General features: G+C 63.7%; 2 protein-coding genes across 2 annotated transcripts in view; one reads left to right on the top strand and one right to left on the bottom strand.

Annotated features, from left to right (window-relative positions):
• LOC128820950 (transcription factor p65-like) overlaps positions 1 to 17181 on the bottom strand; it is a 30598-nt gene that overhangs the window by 2823 nt on the left and 10594 nt on the right. Inside the window, 7 exon segments of the mRNA XM_054001797.1 lie at positions 584 to 688; positions 1175 to 1303; positions 1821 to 1912; positions 2672 to 2820; positions 3382 to 3530; positions 3649 to 3699; positions 4196 to 4231. Coding sequence (XP_053857772.1) covers positions 584 to 688; positions 1175 to 1303; positions 1821 to 1912; positions 2672 to 2820; positions 3382 to 3530; positions 3649 to 3699; positions 4196 to 4205 — 685 coding nt within the window. The 5' untranslated portion in view covers positions 4206 to 4231.
• Positions 4453 to 16855, top strand: LOC128820966 (histone acetyltransferase KAT5-like). The gene is given in 17 exon segments (XM_054001819.1): positions 4453 to 4471; positions 4623 to 4688; positions 5662 to 5730; positions 6655 to 6791; positions 8049 to 8132; positions 8135 to 8236; positions 9191 to 9271; positions 10886 to 10960; positions 11951 to 11998; positions 12000 to 12200; positions 13358 to 13447; positions 13533 to 13670; positions 14294 to 14387; positions 15097 to 15256; positions 15914 to 15995; positions 16660 to 16683; positions 16811 to 16855. Coding segments are annotated over 17 exon segments (1506 nt in total). The 5' UTR covers positions 4453 to 4461.

Genomic DNA, 17181 nt, shown 5'->3' with positions numbered 1-17181 from the left:
AGCATGGGGACAGGGACAGGGCACGGGGACAGGGACAGGGCACGGGGACAGGGATGCGCTGGGGACACCGCGGGGACAGCGACAGGGACACAGCATGGGGACAGGGACACGCTGGGGACACCGCGGGGACAGCGACAGGGACAGGGCACGGGGACAGGGACAGGGCACAGGGACAGGGCACAGGGACAGGGATGCGCTGGGGACACCGCGGGGACAGGGACAGGGACAGGGCTTGGGGACAGGGACACGCTGGGGACACTGCGGGGACAGCGACAGGGACAGGGCATGGGGACAGGGCACGGGGACAGGGACAGGGACACGGACACAGCATGGGGACAGGGACACCGATATCCCCAGTTTTGGGGTGTCCCATGTTTGGGATGCCTCAGGTTTGGGATATCCCAATTTTGGGATGTCCCAGTTTCGGGGTGTCCCAGGTTTGGGGTGTCCCAGGTTTGGAATGTCCTGGTTTTGGGGTGCCTGGGTTTTGGGATATCCCAATTTTCGGATGACCTGGTTTTGGGATATCCCAGTTTCGGGGTGTCCCAGGTTCGGGGTGTCCCAGTTCCGGGTGTCCCCGCACCTTTCTGGACCTTGTCACACAGCAGGAAGATCTCGTCGCCGCCCCGGCAGCTCCCGGAGTTGCGGTTGACGCGGCAGATCCGCAGCTCGGCCGTGCTGGGGGCACCTGGGGACGCAGCAGGGGAAAGAAACACAGGTGTCACACAGGGGTCACACAGGGGTCACACGGGGTCACACAGGTGTCACACGGGGTCACACAGGTGTCAGGGGTCACACAGGTGTCACACAGGGGTCACACAGGGGTCACACAGGTGTCACACAGGGGTCACACAGGGGTCACACAGGGGTCCCAGGGATGTCCATCAGGTGTCCCCCAGGTGTCCCTCAGGTGTCCCTCAGGTGTCCCAGGGATGTCCCCCAGGTGTCCCAGGGATGTCCCCCAGGTGTCCCCCAGGTGTCCCAGGTGTCCCCCAGGTGTCCCCCAGGTGTCCCCCAGGTGTCCCAGGTGTCCCTCAGGTGTCCCAAGTGTCCCCCAGGTGTCCCCCAGGTGTCCCAGGTGTCCCCCAGGTGTCCCAGGTGTCCCAGGGATGTCCCCCAGGTGTCCCAGGGATGTCCCCCAGGTGTCCCAGGTGTCCCCCAGGTCCCCACTCACGGTTGTCGTAGATGGGCTGGGACAGGACGGGGGGGAGGGGCTGCAGCCCCCCCGGGCCCCTCACCCACACCTGGAAGCAGAGCCTGACCGCGGCCAGGTCGTACTCGCCCCCGCGCTGCTCCGCCGGCACTGCCCAGTACAGACCAGTACAAACCAGTATGGGCGGGACGGACCGCCGCAAACCCGTACAAACCGGTGTAAACCAGTATAAACCAGTATAAACCAGTGACGCCCCCAGGCACCCCCCAGCGACACCCCCAGGTCATACCCACCCCCGTGCTGCTCCCCTGGCACTGCCCAGTATGGACCAGTACAGCCCAGTACGCACCAGTGACGCCCCCAGCAGCCCCAGGACCACCCCCAGTGCTCTCCCAGTAACACCCAGTGCCCACCGGTCCCGCTCCCAGTAAAAACCAGTGCCTCCCTGTCCCCCCAGACTCTTCCCAGTCCCCTCCCAGTGCCCCCCCAGTAACTCCCAGTCCCTCCCAGCGCCTTCTGGCCCGCTCCATTCCCTCCCAGTCCCCTCCCAGTTCCCTCCCAGTCCCTGCCGGTCCCTCCCAGTTCCCTCCCAGTGCCCTCCCAGTCCCTCCCAGTTCCCTCCCAGTCCCTGCCGGTCCCTCCCAGTCCCTCCCAGTGCTCCCAGTACCGTTGAAGGGGTTGTTGTTGGTGCGGATCCGCTCGGCCACGGCCGCCTCCAGCTCCCGCTTCTTCACGCACTGGATCCCCAAATTCTGGAAACTGACCCCAAAATTGGGTGGGGGGGGTCAGGGGTCAACCTGGATTTTGGGATTCCCCCCCGCCCCAGGACACTCCGGGGCAGGGACCCCCAAATTTTGGGGATCTCAGGACTCCTGGGAGGGTCCTGTATTTTGGGAGTCCCCCCCCTTTTTTTGGGTGATCCCACCTGTCCTGCAAGGGGCTCCCTAATATCTCGGGAGATACCACCTGCCTTGTAGGGGGGTTCCCCAATCCTATGGGTGACCCCACCTGCTCTTTTGGGGGGGATTCCCCAGTTTTGGGTGCTCCCACCTACCCCGTGGGGGTGTCCCCCCGGTTTTGGGGGTGTCCCTGATTTTGGGTGGTGTCCCCAATTTGGGGGGGGGGGGGTGCCCCCAATTTTGGGGGGGTGTCCCCGATTTGAGGGCTGTCTCCCCATTTTTGGGGGGGAGTCCCCGATTTTGGAGATGTCTCCCTGGTTTTGGGGGGGGGGGGGGGGGTGTCCCCAATCTGGAGGCTGTCTCCCCATTTTTGGGGGGGTGTCCCCGATCTGGGGGTGTCCCAAATTTGGGGGGGGGTGTCCCCGATTTGGGGGCTGTCTCTCCATTTTTGGGGCTGTCCCTGATTTTGGTGGGGGGGGGGTGTCTCCCCCTTTTTGTGGGGGGTATTCCCATTTTTGGGGGGGGGTGTGCCCGGTTTTTGGGGGGGGTGTCCCCGGTTTTTGGGGGGGGTGTGCCCGGTTTTTGGGGGGGGGGTGTGCCCGGTTTTTGGGGGTCCCACCTGTGGATGCTGCGCTCGGGGCACAGCTCGGCCTCGTAGAAGCCGTCCTTGCAGTCCTTGCCCACCAGCTCGTGGGGGTGGGGGCGGTGGGGGGGGTCCTTGGTCACCAGCGACACCCGCACCCGCCCCGGGCCCCGGTAGTTGTTCACCTGTGGGGGACACGCGCTGCCCTGTACTGGTCTGCACTGGTCTGCACTGGTCTGCACTGGTCTGCACTGGGAGGCTCACACGGATGCTGGGATGGGTCTGGGGGAGGCGGGTGCTGAACCCCCCCCCCCCTTTCCACCGGGGGCTGGGGGCACTGGGGGGGCTCAGGGAGGGTCCTGGGCAGTTATTGGTGAACACTGGTCCATACTGGTCCATACTGGTTTGTACTGGTCCATACTGGGGCACTCACGCGGATGGTGGGGTGGGTCTTGGTGCTCTCGGTGCTGTGCTCCCCCAGGGCTGGGGGGCACTGGGGGGGCACTGGGGGGGCACTGGGGGGGCACTGGTCGGTTACTGGTCCATACTGGTCCATACTGGTTTATACTGGTCCATACTGGGGCACTCACGTGGATGGTGGGGTGGGTCTTGGTGCTCTCGGTGCTGTGCTCCCCGGGGCTGGGGGCACTGGGGGGGCACTGGGGAGGCACTGGGGGGGCACTGGGGGGGCACTGGGCGGTTACTGGTCCATACTGGTTTATACTGGTCCATACTGGGGCACTCACGCGGATGGTGGGGTGGGTCTTGGTGCTCTCGGTGCTGTGCTCCCCGGGGATGCTCCCGGCCGAGCGCCCCTCGCACTTGTAGCGGAACCTCATCCCGCGCTGCTTGGGCTGCTCCAGGATCTCCACGAACGGCGCCGCCCCCCCCGCCTCTGGGGGGGCACGGGAGTTGGGGGGGGGGGGTCCCGTCAGACCCCCTGAACCCCCCCCCTCCCCACCTCAGGGGGTCCCAGACCCCCCCAGCGCCGTTCCCGCGGGGTCCCCACTCACCCTGAGCGCCCCAGTTCTGCAGCAGGAAGGGCAGGAGGTCCGGGGGGGTCACTGGGGGGGGGCAACGGGGGGGCGTTAATGGGGGGAGGGGCTTTAGGGGGGAGGGGCTTTAAGGGGGTGGGCTTCGAGGGGGAGCGTTGTTATGGGGGGGGTCGCGTTAAGGGGGGGGGTCTTTTCGAGGGGGTGTCGCAATAAAAGGGGGTCACTTGCGGGGGTCACTTTAAAAGGGGGTGGCTTTTGGGGGGGGTCGCATTAAGGGGAGGGGTCGCACTAAGGGGAGGGGGTCACGTTAAGGGGCGGGGTCGCATTAACGGGGGGGGTCGCACTAACGGGGGGGGGGTCTCTTCACGTCGCAATAAAAGGGGGTTACTTTACGGGACTCACTCTAACGGAGGGGGTCTCCCCCCAAAAAGAGCCGCCCCCCCCCTCCCCATTTAAACCCGCCCCCCTTAAAGGGCCCGCACGCTCCGCTCATCCCGGAACCCCCCGGACGTCACTCGGGGGGCGGAACGGCCCCACAGCGGCCCCGGCGGGGCTCAGCACTCACCGTCCTCCATGGCGGGGGTCCGGGGGGTCCCGGGGGTCCCGGGGGGTCCCGGGGGGGCGCGGGAAGGGCGGGGGGGGGGGTCCCCGCTCGCGCCGCCGCTGGCGGAAGCGCCGCGCCCCACGTGACGCGGCTGCCGGGAAGGCCCCGCCCACCCCCTCCCCGCCGCGCGCGCGCGCTCCCGCCAACCGGGGGGCGGGGCCGCGCCGGGGCGTGGCCGCATCCCGGAAGCGCGTCGGGAGCGGCCGGAAGCGGAGGCCGGGAGGAGAATGGCGGAGGTGGGGAGCGGGCGGGGGGGGGCAGCGCGGAGGGGGTTCGGGGACCCTCCCGAGGGGTTCCGGGAGCCTCCGGAAGGGCTCGGGGACCCCCCGAACCCCCCGCGGGGGTTTTGGGGCCCCCCCGGCCCTGACGAGGCCCCGCCCCCGCAGGGGGGAGGTGTCCGAGGGCTGCCGCCTGCCCGTGCTGCGCCGTAACCAGGACAACGAGGATGAGTGGCGTGAGTGGGGCGGGGCTTAGCGCGGGGGGGAGCCAATCAGGGCACGGGGGCGGGGCTGCGGGAAAGGGCGGGAACGGGGAGGGAGGGGCGGGGCTGTGTGAGGGGGCGGGGTTTGCGCGGAGGGGCGGGGTTCCTTGGGGCGTGGTCTGAGGAAGGGGCGGGGGCTGTGCCTGGGGGGGTGTCGGGGGTCCCAAGGGGGTTTGGGGACATGAGGGGGTCACTGGGGGGGGTTGGGGAGAGCCCAGGGTGGGGGGAGGTCCCTGGGTGGGGTTTGGGGTCCCTGGAGAGTTTGGGGGTCCCCGGAGGGTTTGGGGGTCCCTGGGGGGGTTTGGGGGTCCCCGGAGGGTTTGGGGGTCCCTGGGGGGGTTTGGGGGTCCCCGGGTGGGGTTTGGGGTCCCTGGAGGGTTTGGGGTCCCTGGGGGTGTCTGGGGGTCCCTGGGAGGTTTGGGTCCCTGGGTGGGTTTGGGGTCCCAGGAGGGTTGGGGGTCCCTGGGCAGGTTTGGGGTCCCTGGGGGGGTTTGGGGGTCCCCTGGGTGGGTTTGGGGTCCCTGGAGAGTTTGGGGGTCCCTGGAGGGTTTGGGGGTCCCTGGGTGTATTTGGGGTCCCTGGGCAGGTTTGGGGCTCCCTGGGCGGGTTTGGGGGTCCATGGAGAGTTTGGGGGTCCCTGGGTGTATTTGGGGCTCCCTGCGGGGGGCTTGGGGTCCCTGGGCGGGTTTGGAGAATTCCGGGCGTGTTTGGGGTCCCTGGGAGGTTTGGGGTCCCTGGGTGGGTTTGGGGTCCCTGGAGTTTGGGGGTCCCTGGAGGGTTTGGGGTCCCAGGAGGGTTTGGGGTCCCTGGAGTTTGGGGGTCCCTGGAGGGTTTGGGGTCCCAGGAGGGTTGGGGGTCCCTGGGGGGGTTTGGGGTCCCAGGAGGGTTGGGGGTCCCTGGGGGGTCCCCGGAAGGGGGCGGGGTGGTGACCCCCGCGTTGTCGCAGCGCTGGCCGAGATCCTGAGCGTGAAGGACATCAGCGGGAGGAAGCTGTTCTACGTGCACTACATCGACTGTGAGCGGGACACGGGGACACAGGGGGACACGGGGACATGGGGACATGGGGACACGGGGGGGGACACGGGGACACGGGGACACGGGGACACGGGGACATGGGGACATGGGGACACGGGGGGGACACGGGGGGGACACGGGGACATGGGGACACGGGGGGGACATGGGGACATGGGGACACGGGGGGACATGGGGACACGGGGGGGACATGGGGACATGGGGGGGACATGGGGACACGGGGGGGGACACGGGGGGACATGGGGACACGGGGGGGACATTGGACATTGGAATGGACATTGGGATGGACGTTGGGGTGGACATTGTGGTGGACATTGTGGTGGACATTATGATGGACATTGGGGTGGACGTTGGGGTGGACAATAGGGTGGACATTGGATGGACATTGGGGTGGACATTGTGGTGGACATTGGGGTGGACATTGGGGTGGACATTGCGGTGGACATTGGGGTGGACATTGTGGTGGACATTGTGGTGGACATTATGATGGACGTTGGGGTGGACGTTGGGGTGGACAATAGGGTGGACATTGGGGATGGACATTGGGGTGGACGTTGTGGTGGACGTTGGGATGGACATTGTGGTGGATATTGTGGTGGACATTGGGGTGGACATTGTGGTGGACGTTGGGGTGGATGTTGTGGTGGATGTTGTGGTGGATGTTGGGGTGGACACTGGGATGGACATTGTGGTGGACATTGTGGTGGATGTTGGGGTGGATGTTGGGGTGGACGTTGGGATGGACATTGGGGTGGACGTTGGGGTGGACATTGTGGTGGACATTGGGGGTGGACATCGTGGTGGACGTTGGGGTGGCGCTGTCACCCCGCGTGTCCCCCAGGGGTGGGTGGGGACACGGGGGAGGGCCAGCCCCGGTGCCACCACGGCGTGTCCCCGCTGTCCCCAGTCAACAAGCGCCTGGACGAGTGGGTGACCCACGACCGGCTGGACCTCAAGAGGGTCCAGGTGCCCCGCAAGGAGGCCAAGACCCCCACCAAGAACGGCCTGCCCGGCTCCCGGCCCGGCTCCCCCGACAGGGACCCGGTGAGGACACGGGGACACGGGGAGGGGGACACCTGGGGACACGGGGAGGGGACACCTGGGGACATGGGGAGGGACACCTGGGGACACGGGAGGGACACCTGGGGACATGGGGAAGGGGCATGGGGACCCGGTGAGGACACGGGGAGGACACTGGAGACATGGGGGGAGACACTGGGGACATGGTGGGGGGATGCCAGGAGGGGACACAGGGACCCCGGTGACATGGGGACATGGGGGGGGGAACACCTGGGGACACGGGGAGGGGACACGGGGACACAGTGGGGACAGCTAGGGATATGGTGGGGACACTTGGGGACATGGGGAGGGGACACCAGGGAAAAGGGGACTGGGGGAAATGGGTGACAAGGGACACCGGGAGGACGGGTGACATCGAGGGGACACTGGAGGGACAGAGGGCACTGGGGACAGGGGACATCGAAGGGACAGGAGAGCAGGGGGGGTGAAGGCAGGGGGTGGCCCTGGGGGGTGGGACAGGGACAGAGTTTGGGGACAGCAGGGACAGGGGACACGGGCGAGGGACACCAAGGGACAGTTTGGGGACACCCAGAGCAGGTGACAGTGCAAGGACGGGGGGACAGCCCTCGGGGACTGAGCACTGAGGGGGACACACGGGGGGGACACAGAGGACAGGGACAGGGGGACACTCGGAGCCGCTGGGGACAGACCTGGAGTCCCCAAACCCCCTCGGGGGGGGACACTCGCCCCCCACGGCAGGGACATCCCCTGGGGACACCCCTTGGAGGGGTGGTGACATCCCCAGGACCCACCCAGGGGCCACCCCGGACCCTTGGGGACATCCCCAGCCCCTCTAGGGGACCCTGGGGACATTTCCGAGCCCTTTAAGGGACCTTGGGGACACCCTCGAGCCCTTGGGGACACCTGCAACTCCTTTAGGGGACCTTTGGGGACATCCCCAGTCCCTCTCTGGGGACCTTGGGGACATCCTCGACTCCTTGGGGACATCTCTGACCCCTTGGGGACATCCCCAACCCCTCTAAGGGGACCCTGGGGACACCCCTGACCCCTTGGGGACACCCCTGACCCCTCTAAGGGGACCCTGGGGACACCCCTGACCCCTCGAGGCCACCCTCGTCCCCTTTAGGAGCCCTTGGTGGCCCCCTGTCCCCGGGGAGGGGGCCCCGGGGGGGTGACGGGAGGGTCCCCGAGCCGCGGTGGCTTTGTCCCCTGCGCGTCCCCTCCGTGTCCCCCTAAACCCTCCTCTTCCTCCCGGCGCAGAGGAAGAGCCTGGAGCTGGCGCTGCCGGTGGCCCCCGCCAGTGGGAAGAGTTTGCCGGGGGCCACCGGGGCCACCGGGGCCAGCGGGGGCCAGCGGCGGGGCCAGCGGGGCCAGCGGGGCCGGGGCCCATCACGCTCCGCTTGCACCTGCCCAAGGAGAGCGAGGCCGAGCCCCCCCAGCGCCCCACGGTAACCCCCGATGGCCCCGGCGTCCCCAAGTGTCCCCAAGTGTCCCCAAGTGTCCCCAGGGTCCTCAGGGTCCCCAAATGGCCCCAGGGTCCTAAATGTCCTCAGGGTCCCCAATGTCCCCAAGTGTCCCCAGGGTCCCCAAATGGCCCCAGGGTCCCCAATGGCTCCAGTGTCCCAAATGTCCCCAGAGTCTCCAATGTCCCCAATGGCCCCAGGGTCCCCAAATGGCCCCGGTGTCCCCAAGTGTCCCCAAGTGTCCCCAGGGTCCCCAAATGCCCCCAAATGTCCTCAGGGTCCTCAATGTCCCCAAATGGCCCCAGGGTCCTCAAGTGTCCCCAGGGTCCCCAAATGGCCCCAGGGTCCTCAATGGCTCCAGTGGTCCCAAGTGTCCCCAGGGTCCCCAAATGTCCTCAGGGTCCCCAAATGTCCCAAATGGCCCCAGGGTCCCCAAATGTCCTCAGGGTCCCCGGTGTCCCCAGGGTCCACATGACCTCAGGTCCCAAATGGCCCCAGGGTCCCTAAATGTCCTCACTGTCCCAAACGTCCCCAGAGTCTCCAATGTCCCCAATGTCCCCAGGGTCCCCAATGTCCCCAGCTGGCCCCGGAGGTGGCCCCTGGCAGGTCCCGGTTTTGTCACCTGTGGTGTCCCCAGGGGTCCCTGTCACCCTGTCCCTGTCCCCAGGGTGTCCCCTGAGCCTCCCCTTCCTCGGGCGTACTGGGATCACTGGGAGAGACTGGGACAGACTGGGAGGGACTGGGATGGACTGGGATGGATTGGTATCACTGGGAGGGACTGGGATCACTGGGATGGACTGGGATGGACTGGGATCACTGGGATGGACTGGGATGGATTGGGATGGACTGGAGGGACTGGGATGGACTGGGATCACTGGGATGGACTGGGATGGACTGAACTGGGATGGACTGGTTTGAACTGGTTTGAACTGGTCCCAGAAGCGCAAGGTCGAGGTGGTGTCGCCGGCCACGCCCGTCCCCGCCCCCACCGAGACCTCGCAGGCCTCAGTCTTCCCCCAGGTGAGCCCAGTAACACCAGTAACACACCAGTAACACACCAGTAACACCAGTAACACACCAGTAACACACCAGTAACACACCAGTAACACACCAGTAACACCAGTAACACCAGTAACACACCAGTAACAAACCAGTTACACCAGTAACACACCAGTAACACCAGTAACACACCAGTAACACCAGTAACACCAGTACAGCCCAGTAACACACCAGTAACACACCAGTAACACACCAGTAAAGACCAGTAACCCCATCCCACTCCCGGGGGGGGGCCCCAAACCCCACAGGGGGATCCCCAAAACCTGGGGCGGGGGGGGGGGGGGATCCCCAAAAATCGGAGGGGGGGTCCCAGATCCGGGAGCTGGGGGGGCTGGGGGGGGTTTGGGGCAGTTTTGGGGTGATTTTGGGGCGGTTTGGGGGATTTTGGGGTGTTCTGGGGTGATTTTGGGCAGTTTTGGGGTGATTTTGGGGTGATTTGGGGGATTTTGGGGTGTTCTGGGGTGATTTTGGGCAGTTTGGGTGATTTTGGGGCGGTTTGGGGGATTTTGGGGTGTTCTGGGGTGATTTCGGGGCAGTTTTGGGGTGATTTTGGGGCAGTTTGGGTGATTTTGGGGTGGTCTGGGGTGATTTTGGGCCGTTTTGGGGTGATTTTGGGGCGGTTTGGGGAATTTTGGGGCGGTTTGGGGGATTTTGGGTGTTCTGGGGTGATTTTGGGCCGTTTTGGGGTGATTTTGGGGCGGTTCAGGGAATTTTGGGCAGTTTTGGGGTGATTTTGGGGCGGTTTGGGTGATTTTGGGGTGATTTGGGGGATTTTGGGGTGTTCCGGGGTGATTTTGGGCAGTTTTGGGGTGATTTTGGGGCGGTTTGGGGGATTTTGGGGTGTTCCGGGTGATTTTGGGCAGTTTTGGGGTGATTTTGGGGTGATTTGGGGGATTTTGGGGTGTTCTGGGGTGATTTTGGGCAGTTTGGGTGATTTTGGGGCGGTTTGGGGGATTTTGGGGTGTTTCTGGGGTGATTTCGGGGCAGTTTTGGGGTGATTTTGGGGCAGTTTGGGTGATTTTGGGGTGGTCTGGGGTGATTTTGGGCCGTTTTGGGGTGATTTTGGGGCGGTTTGGGGAATTTTGGGGCGGTTTGGGGGATTTTGGGGTGTTCTGGGGTGATTTTGGGCCGTTTTGGGGTGATTTTGGGGCGGGTTCAGGGAATTTTGGGCAGTTTTGGGGTGATTTTGGGGCGGTTTGGGTGATTTTGGGGTGATTTGGGGGATTTTGGGGTGTTCCGGGGTGATTTTGGGCAGTTTTGGGGTGATTTTGGGGCGGTTTGGGGATTTTGGGGTGTTCCGGGGTGATTTTGGGCAGTTTTGGGGTGATTTTGGGGTGATTTTGGGGCGGTTTGGGGGATTTTGGGGTGTTCCAAGGTGATTTTGGGCAGTTTTGGGGTGATTTTGGGGCGGTTCGGGGAATTTTGGGCAGTTTTGGGATGATTTTGGGGCGGTTTGGGGGATTTTGGGGTGTTCCGGGGTGATTTCGGGGCAGTTTGGGTGATTTTGGGGCAGTTTTGGGGTGATTTCGGGGGATTTTTGGGGGGTTCCGGGTGCTGACCCCCCTCTCCCCCCAGAACGGCTCCGCGCGCCGGGCGGTGGCGGCTCAGCCGGGCCGGAAGAGGAAATCGGCGTGCCTGGGGACAGACGAGGTGGGGACACCTGGGGACACCTGGGGACACCGTGGGGGGAGGGGCTGCCCCGCCCCGGGGGCTGCCAGGGGGAGGGGAGGAGAGAAATGGGCTCTGGGGCTGGGGAAACTGAGGCAGGGGAAGGGAAAATGGCCTGGGAGTGAGGAAAAATCAACTGAAATAGGGAAACTGAGGCAGGAATGGGGGGGGAATGACCTGAAAATGGGGAAACTGAGGCAGGGATGGGGAAAAGCAACCTAAAAACGGGGAAACTGAGGCAGGAATAGAGAGAGAATGACCTAAAAATGGGGAAACTGAGGCAGGGATGGGAAAAGCAACCTAAAAATGGGGAAACTGAGGCAGGGATGGGAAAAAGAACCTAAAAATGGTTGAAACTGAGGCAGGAATAGAGAGAGAATGACCTAAAAATGGGGAAACTGAGGCAGAATTGGGAAAAGCAACTTGAAATGGGGAAAACTTGAAAGACCACCTGGAGACAGAGAAACTGAGGCAGAAGCAGGGAAAAAAATCAGCTGGCAATGGGGAAATTGAGGCAGGAACAGGGAAAAAATCAGCTGGAAATGGGGAAACTGAGGCAGGAAGAGACAAAAATCAGCTGGAAATGGGGAAACTGAGGCAGGAACAGGGAAAAATAAGCTTGCGATGGGGAAACTGAGGCAGGAACAGGGAAAAATCAGCTGGCGATGGGGAAACTGAGGCAGGAACAGGGAAAAATCAGCTGGAAGTGGGGAAACTGAGGCAGGGACAGAGAAAAATCAGGTGGAAATGGGGAAACTGAGGCAGGAATAGAGAAAAATGAGCTGGAGATGGAGAAACTGAGGCAGGAACACACAAAAATCAGCTGGCAATGGGGAAACTGAGGCAGGAACAGGGAAAAATCAGCTGGCGATGGGGAAACTGAGGCAGGAACAGGGAGAAATCAGCTGGCGATGGGGAAGCCAAGGGAAGGGAAGCCCCCGGGCCCTGACCCCGCTGTCCCCCCCGCGCCAGGACTCGCAGGACTCGTCGGACGGGGCCCCCTCGGCGCCCCGCATGACCGGGGAGCCTGGTGTCGGACCGCAGCCACGACGACATCGTCACCAGGATGAAGAACATCGAGTGCATCGAGCTGGGCCGGCACCGCCTCAAGCCCTGGTACTTCTCGCCGTACCCGCAGGAGCTGACGGGGCTCCCGGTGCTCTACCTGTGCGAGTTCTGCCTCAAGTACGGGCACAGCCTGCGCTGCCTGCAGCGGCACCTGGTACGGGCCGGGGCTTTGGGGATTTGGGGAGTTTTAGGGGGGTTTGGGGGGGATTTGGGGAGTTTCAGGGGGGTTCGGGGAATTGTAGGGGGATTTAGGGGAGTTTTAGGGGGGGTTTGGGGGACTTTTAGGGGGATTTGGGGGGGGATTTGGGGAGTTCCAGGGGGTTTGAGGGGGGATTCAGGGGGGTTTAGGGGAGTTTGGGGGGGATTCAGGGGGGTTTGGGGGAGTTTTGGGGGGTTTGAGGGAGTTTCAGGGGAGTTTTAGGGGGGTTTGGGGGGGATTTGGGGAGTTTCAGGGGGGTTCGGGGAGTTGTAGAGGGATTTAGGGGAGTTTTAGGGGTGGTTTGGGGGGGTGCAGGGGGGTTTGGGGAGTTTCAGGGGAGTTTTAGGGGGGTTTGGGGGGGATTCAGGGGGATTTAGGGGAGTTTTGGGGGGTTTGAGGGGGATTTGGGGAGTTTCAGGGGGTTTTGAGAGAGTTTCGGGGGGGTTTGGGGAGTTTTAGGGGGATTTAGGGGAGTTTTAGGGTGGTTGGGGGGGGGGCTTTTAGAGGGGTTTAGGGGGCTTTAGGGGGATTTGGGGGAGTTTCAGGGGGATTTAGGGGGATTTGGGGAGTTTTAGGGGGATTTAGGGGAGTTTTGGGGGGTTTGAGGGAGTTTCAGGGGAGTTTTAGGGGGGTTTGGGGGAGTTTTAGGGGGGTTTGGGGGGATTTGGGAGTTTGAGGGGGATTTGGGGAGTTCCAGGAGGGTTCGGGGAGTTTTAGGGGGATTTAGGGGAGTTTTAGGGGGTTTGGGGGATTCAGGGTGGTTTGGGGGGGTTTTAGGGGGGGTTTGGGGGATTCAGGGGGGTTTGGGGGAGTTTCAGGGGGGTTCAGGGAGTTGTAGTGCGATTTAGGGGAGTTTTAGAGGGGGCTTGGGGGGGATTTAGGGGAGTTTTAGGGGGGTTTGGGGGAGTTTAGGGGGTTTGGGGGAGTTCCTTACCCCAAATTTCCTCCCCCTAAATTTTTCCCTCTCCCATTTCTTCTCCCCAATTCCCCTTTTTCTCCCCCTCTTCTCCCCGATCCTCCCCTTCCATTCCCCCCAAAACCCCCCAAATCTCCCAAACCCCCCCTCAAACCCCCCTTAAAACCCCCCAAAACCCCCCCAAACCCCTCCCCAGACCAAGTGTGACCTGCGGCACCCCCCCGGCAACGAGATTTACCGCAAGGGCACCATCTCCTTCTTCGAGATCGACGGCCGCAAGAACAAGGTGAGGGGGGCTCTGGGGAGGGGGTCCCGGGGGGGGTCTCCCCCATCCTGCACCCTGCTGAGCCCCCCGGGACCCCTCCCCAGAGCTACTCCAGAACCTTTGCCTGCTGGCCAAGTGTTTCCTGGACCACAAGACCCTTTACTACGACACCGACCCCTTCCTCTTCTACGTCATGACCGAGTACGACTGCAAAGGCTTCCACATCGTGGGCTACTTCTCCAAGGTGGGGGGCTTGGGGGGGATTTGGGGGGTCTGAGGGGATTTGGGGGGGATTTGGGAGGGAATTGGGGAGTCTGGGAGGGATTTGGAGGGGATTTGGGGGGGATTTGAGGGGGTCAGGGGGGGAAATTGGGGGGTCTGGAGGGGATTTGGAGGGTCTGGGGGGGAAATTGGGGGGGTCTAGGGGGGAAATTGGGGCATCTGGAGGGGATTTGGGGGGGATTTGAGGGGGTCTAGGAGGGATTTGAAGGGGTCTGGGGGCATTTGGGGGGGTCTGGGGGGGGATTTGGGGCGTTTAGAGTGAGTGGATGGGAGCACTGAGGGATGAAGGGTGGGGAAAGGGGGAAAGAGGGGATTTGGGGAGGGTCTTGGGGGGTCCTGGAGGGGGAAAAAAAGGGGTTTGGGGATTCCTGAGGGATGTTGGGAGCTCCATGGGAGATTTTGGGGTGATCCTAGGGGGTTTTGGGGTGGTTCCCGAGGTTTCTGGGATGTGATCCCGGGGGGGTTTTCAGGTGCAATCCCAGGGGGGGTTTCAGGTGCAATCCCAGGGGGATTTTGGGGTGGTCCCAGGGGGGTTTTGGGGTGGTCCCCGAGGATTTTGGGATCCGATCCTGGGGTTCCCTGCAGGAGAAGGAGTCGACCGAGGATTACAACGTGGCCTGCATCCTGACCCTGCCCCCGTACCAGCGCCGCGGCTACGGCAAGCTGCTCATCGAGTTCAGTCAGTGCCCCCAAACCCCTGGGACCCCCCAAACCCACCCCAAACCCCACCCCAAACCCCTGGGACCCCCCAAATCCCACCCCAAACCCCTGGGACCCCCAAATCCCTCCCCAAACCCCTGGGACCCCCAAACTCACCCCAAACCCCACCCCAAACCCCTGGGACCCCCAAATCCCTCCCCAAACCCCTGGGACCCCCCAAATCCCTCCCCAAACCCCACCCCAAACCCCTGGGACCCCCAAATCCCACCCCCAAACCCCTGTCCCTCACCTGTCCCCCACCTGTCCCTCACCTGTCCCCACTGTCCCACCTCTGTCCTAGCCCTGTCCCCACCTGTCCCTACCTGTGCTCACCTGTCCCCCAACTGTCCCTCACCTGTCCCCACCCTTCACCTGTCCCTCTGTCCCTCACCTGTCCCCCCACGTGTCCCTCTGTCCCTCACCTGTCCCCCACGTGTTCCTCTGTCCCTCACCTGTCCCTCTGTCCCTCACCTCTCCCCGTCCCTCACCTGTCCCCCACGTGTCCGTCCCTCACCTGTCCCCGCTGTCCCTCACCTGTTCCCTCTGTCCCCCACCTGTCCCAGCCTTGTCCCCACCTGTTCCTCTGTCCCTCACCTGTCCCTCTGTCCCCCACCTGTCCCCCACGTGTCCCTCTGTCCCTCCCCTGTCCCCGCTGTCCCTCACCTGTCCCCGTCCCTCACCTGTGCCAGGTTACGAGCTCTCCAAGGTGGAGGGGAAGACGGGCACACCTGAGAAGCCGCTCTCGGACCTGGGGCTGCTCTCGTACCGCAGTTACTGGTCCCAGACCATCCTCGAGATCCTCATGGGGCTCAAGGCCGAGGCCGGGGAGCGGCCCCAGATCACCATCAAGTGAGCCACGCCCCCTTCCGGGCCCCGCCCCATTCCGGGGGCCACGCCCCTTTGTGCAGCCACACCCTTTGTCTTGAGGCTCCACCCCTTCCCAAAGCTCCGCCCACCACAGAGTAATACCCATTATGGGTGTGTCTCACCCAAGCCACGCCCTTTTGGGCCACACCCTCACAAAGATCCACCCCCTCTCTGAAGCCCCACCCACCACAAGCACACGCCCAGTACATGGGGCGTGGCAGCTTCTCCAGGCCACGCCCACTCCGCCAAAAGCCACACCCTTGAGACTCCGCCCCATCTGTCAATCAATGCTTAGCATTAGCGGCTCCAGGCCACGCCCTCGATTCGCTTTAACCACGCCCACACAGTCCAGGCTCCGCCCCCTCATTGTCCCAACCTCAGGGGGCTCTGGGGGGGTCGGGTTGGCTGGGGGGGGTTGGGGAGTTTCTGGGGGGGTCCTGGGGATTTTGGGGGGTCTGGAGGGATCTGGGGGGTCCGGGGGGTTCTGGGGGGTCCGGGGGGTTCTGGGGGGTCCGGGGGGTCCTGGGGGGCTCCTGGGGGTTCTGGGGGGGTCCGGGGGGTCCTGGGGGGTTCTGGGGGGTCCTGGGGGGTCCTGGGGGGTCTGGGGGTGCAGCCCCCCCTCATTTCCCCCTCCCCCAGTGAGATCAGCGAGATCACGAGCATCAAGAAGGAGGACGTGATCTCCACCCTGCAGTACCTGAACCTCATCAACTACTACAAGGTGAGGCCCCACACACCTGGGGGGGCCCCAAACACCTGGGGGGGACCCCACACACCTGGGGGGGGGCCATAGAACATTTCCCTGTGTCCCCCTTTGGACACCTGGGTGCCACGCACAAATTTGTCCTTCGCCTGTGCTCACCTGTACGGGGTGAGTACACCCTGACACACCTGTGCACACTTGTCCGACCTGTGCACACCTGCAGGGCCAGTACATCCTGACATACCTGTGCACACCTGTCTCACCTGTCCCACCCGCAGGGCCAGTACATCCTGACACACCTGTGCACACCTGTACAGGGTCAGTACACCCTGGCACACCTGTCCCACCTGTGCACACCTGTCCCACATGTGCACACCTGTCTCACCTGTCTCACCCGTCCCACCCGCAGGGCCAGTACATCCTGACACACCTGTACAGGGTCAGTACACCCTGACACACCTGTGCACACCTGTCTCACCTGTCCCACCTGCAGGGCCAGTACACCCTGGCACACCTGTGCAGGGTCAGTACATCCTGACACACCTGTGCACACCTGTACAGGGTCAGTACACCCTGTGCACACCTGTCCCACCTGTGCACACCTGTCTCACCTGTCCTACCTGTGCACACCTGTCCCACCTGTGCACACCTGTCTCACCTGTCCCACCTGTCCCACCCGCAGGGCCAGTACATCCTGACACACCCTGTACAGGGTCAGTACACCCTGTCCCACCTGTGCACACCTGTCTCACCTGCCCCACCTGTGCACACCTGTCTCACCTATCCTACCTGTGCACACCTGTCCCACCTGTGCACACCTGTCCCACCCGCAGGGCCAGTACATCCTGACACACCTGTACAGGGTCAGTACACCCTGACACACCTGTGCACACCTGTCTCACCTGTCCTACCTGTGCACACCTGTCCCACCTGTGCACACCTGTCCCACCCGCAGGGCCAGTACACCCTGACACACCTGTCTCACCTGCCCCACCTGTGCACACCTGTCCCACCTGTGCACACCTGTCCCACCTGTCCCACCTGCAGGGCCAGTACATCCTGACACACCTGTACAGGGTCAGTACACCCTGACACACCTGTGCACACCTGTCTCACCTATCCTACCTGTGCACACCTGTCCCACCTGTGCACACCTGTCCCACCCGCAGGGCCAGTACATCCTGACACACCTGTGCAGGGTCAG

Source organism: Vidua macroura, chromosome 33, assembly GCF_024509145.1.
Source record: "Vidua macroura isolate BioBank_ID:100142 chromosome 33, ASM2450914v1, whole genome shotgun sequence".
Classification (NCBI taxonomy): Eukaryota; Metazoa; Chordata; class Aves; order Passeriformes; family Viduidae; genus Vidua; species Vidua macroura.
Note: the sequence above shows the minus strand (reverse complement) of the source record. Positions and strands in the feature narration are given on the sequence as shown.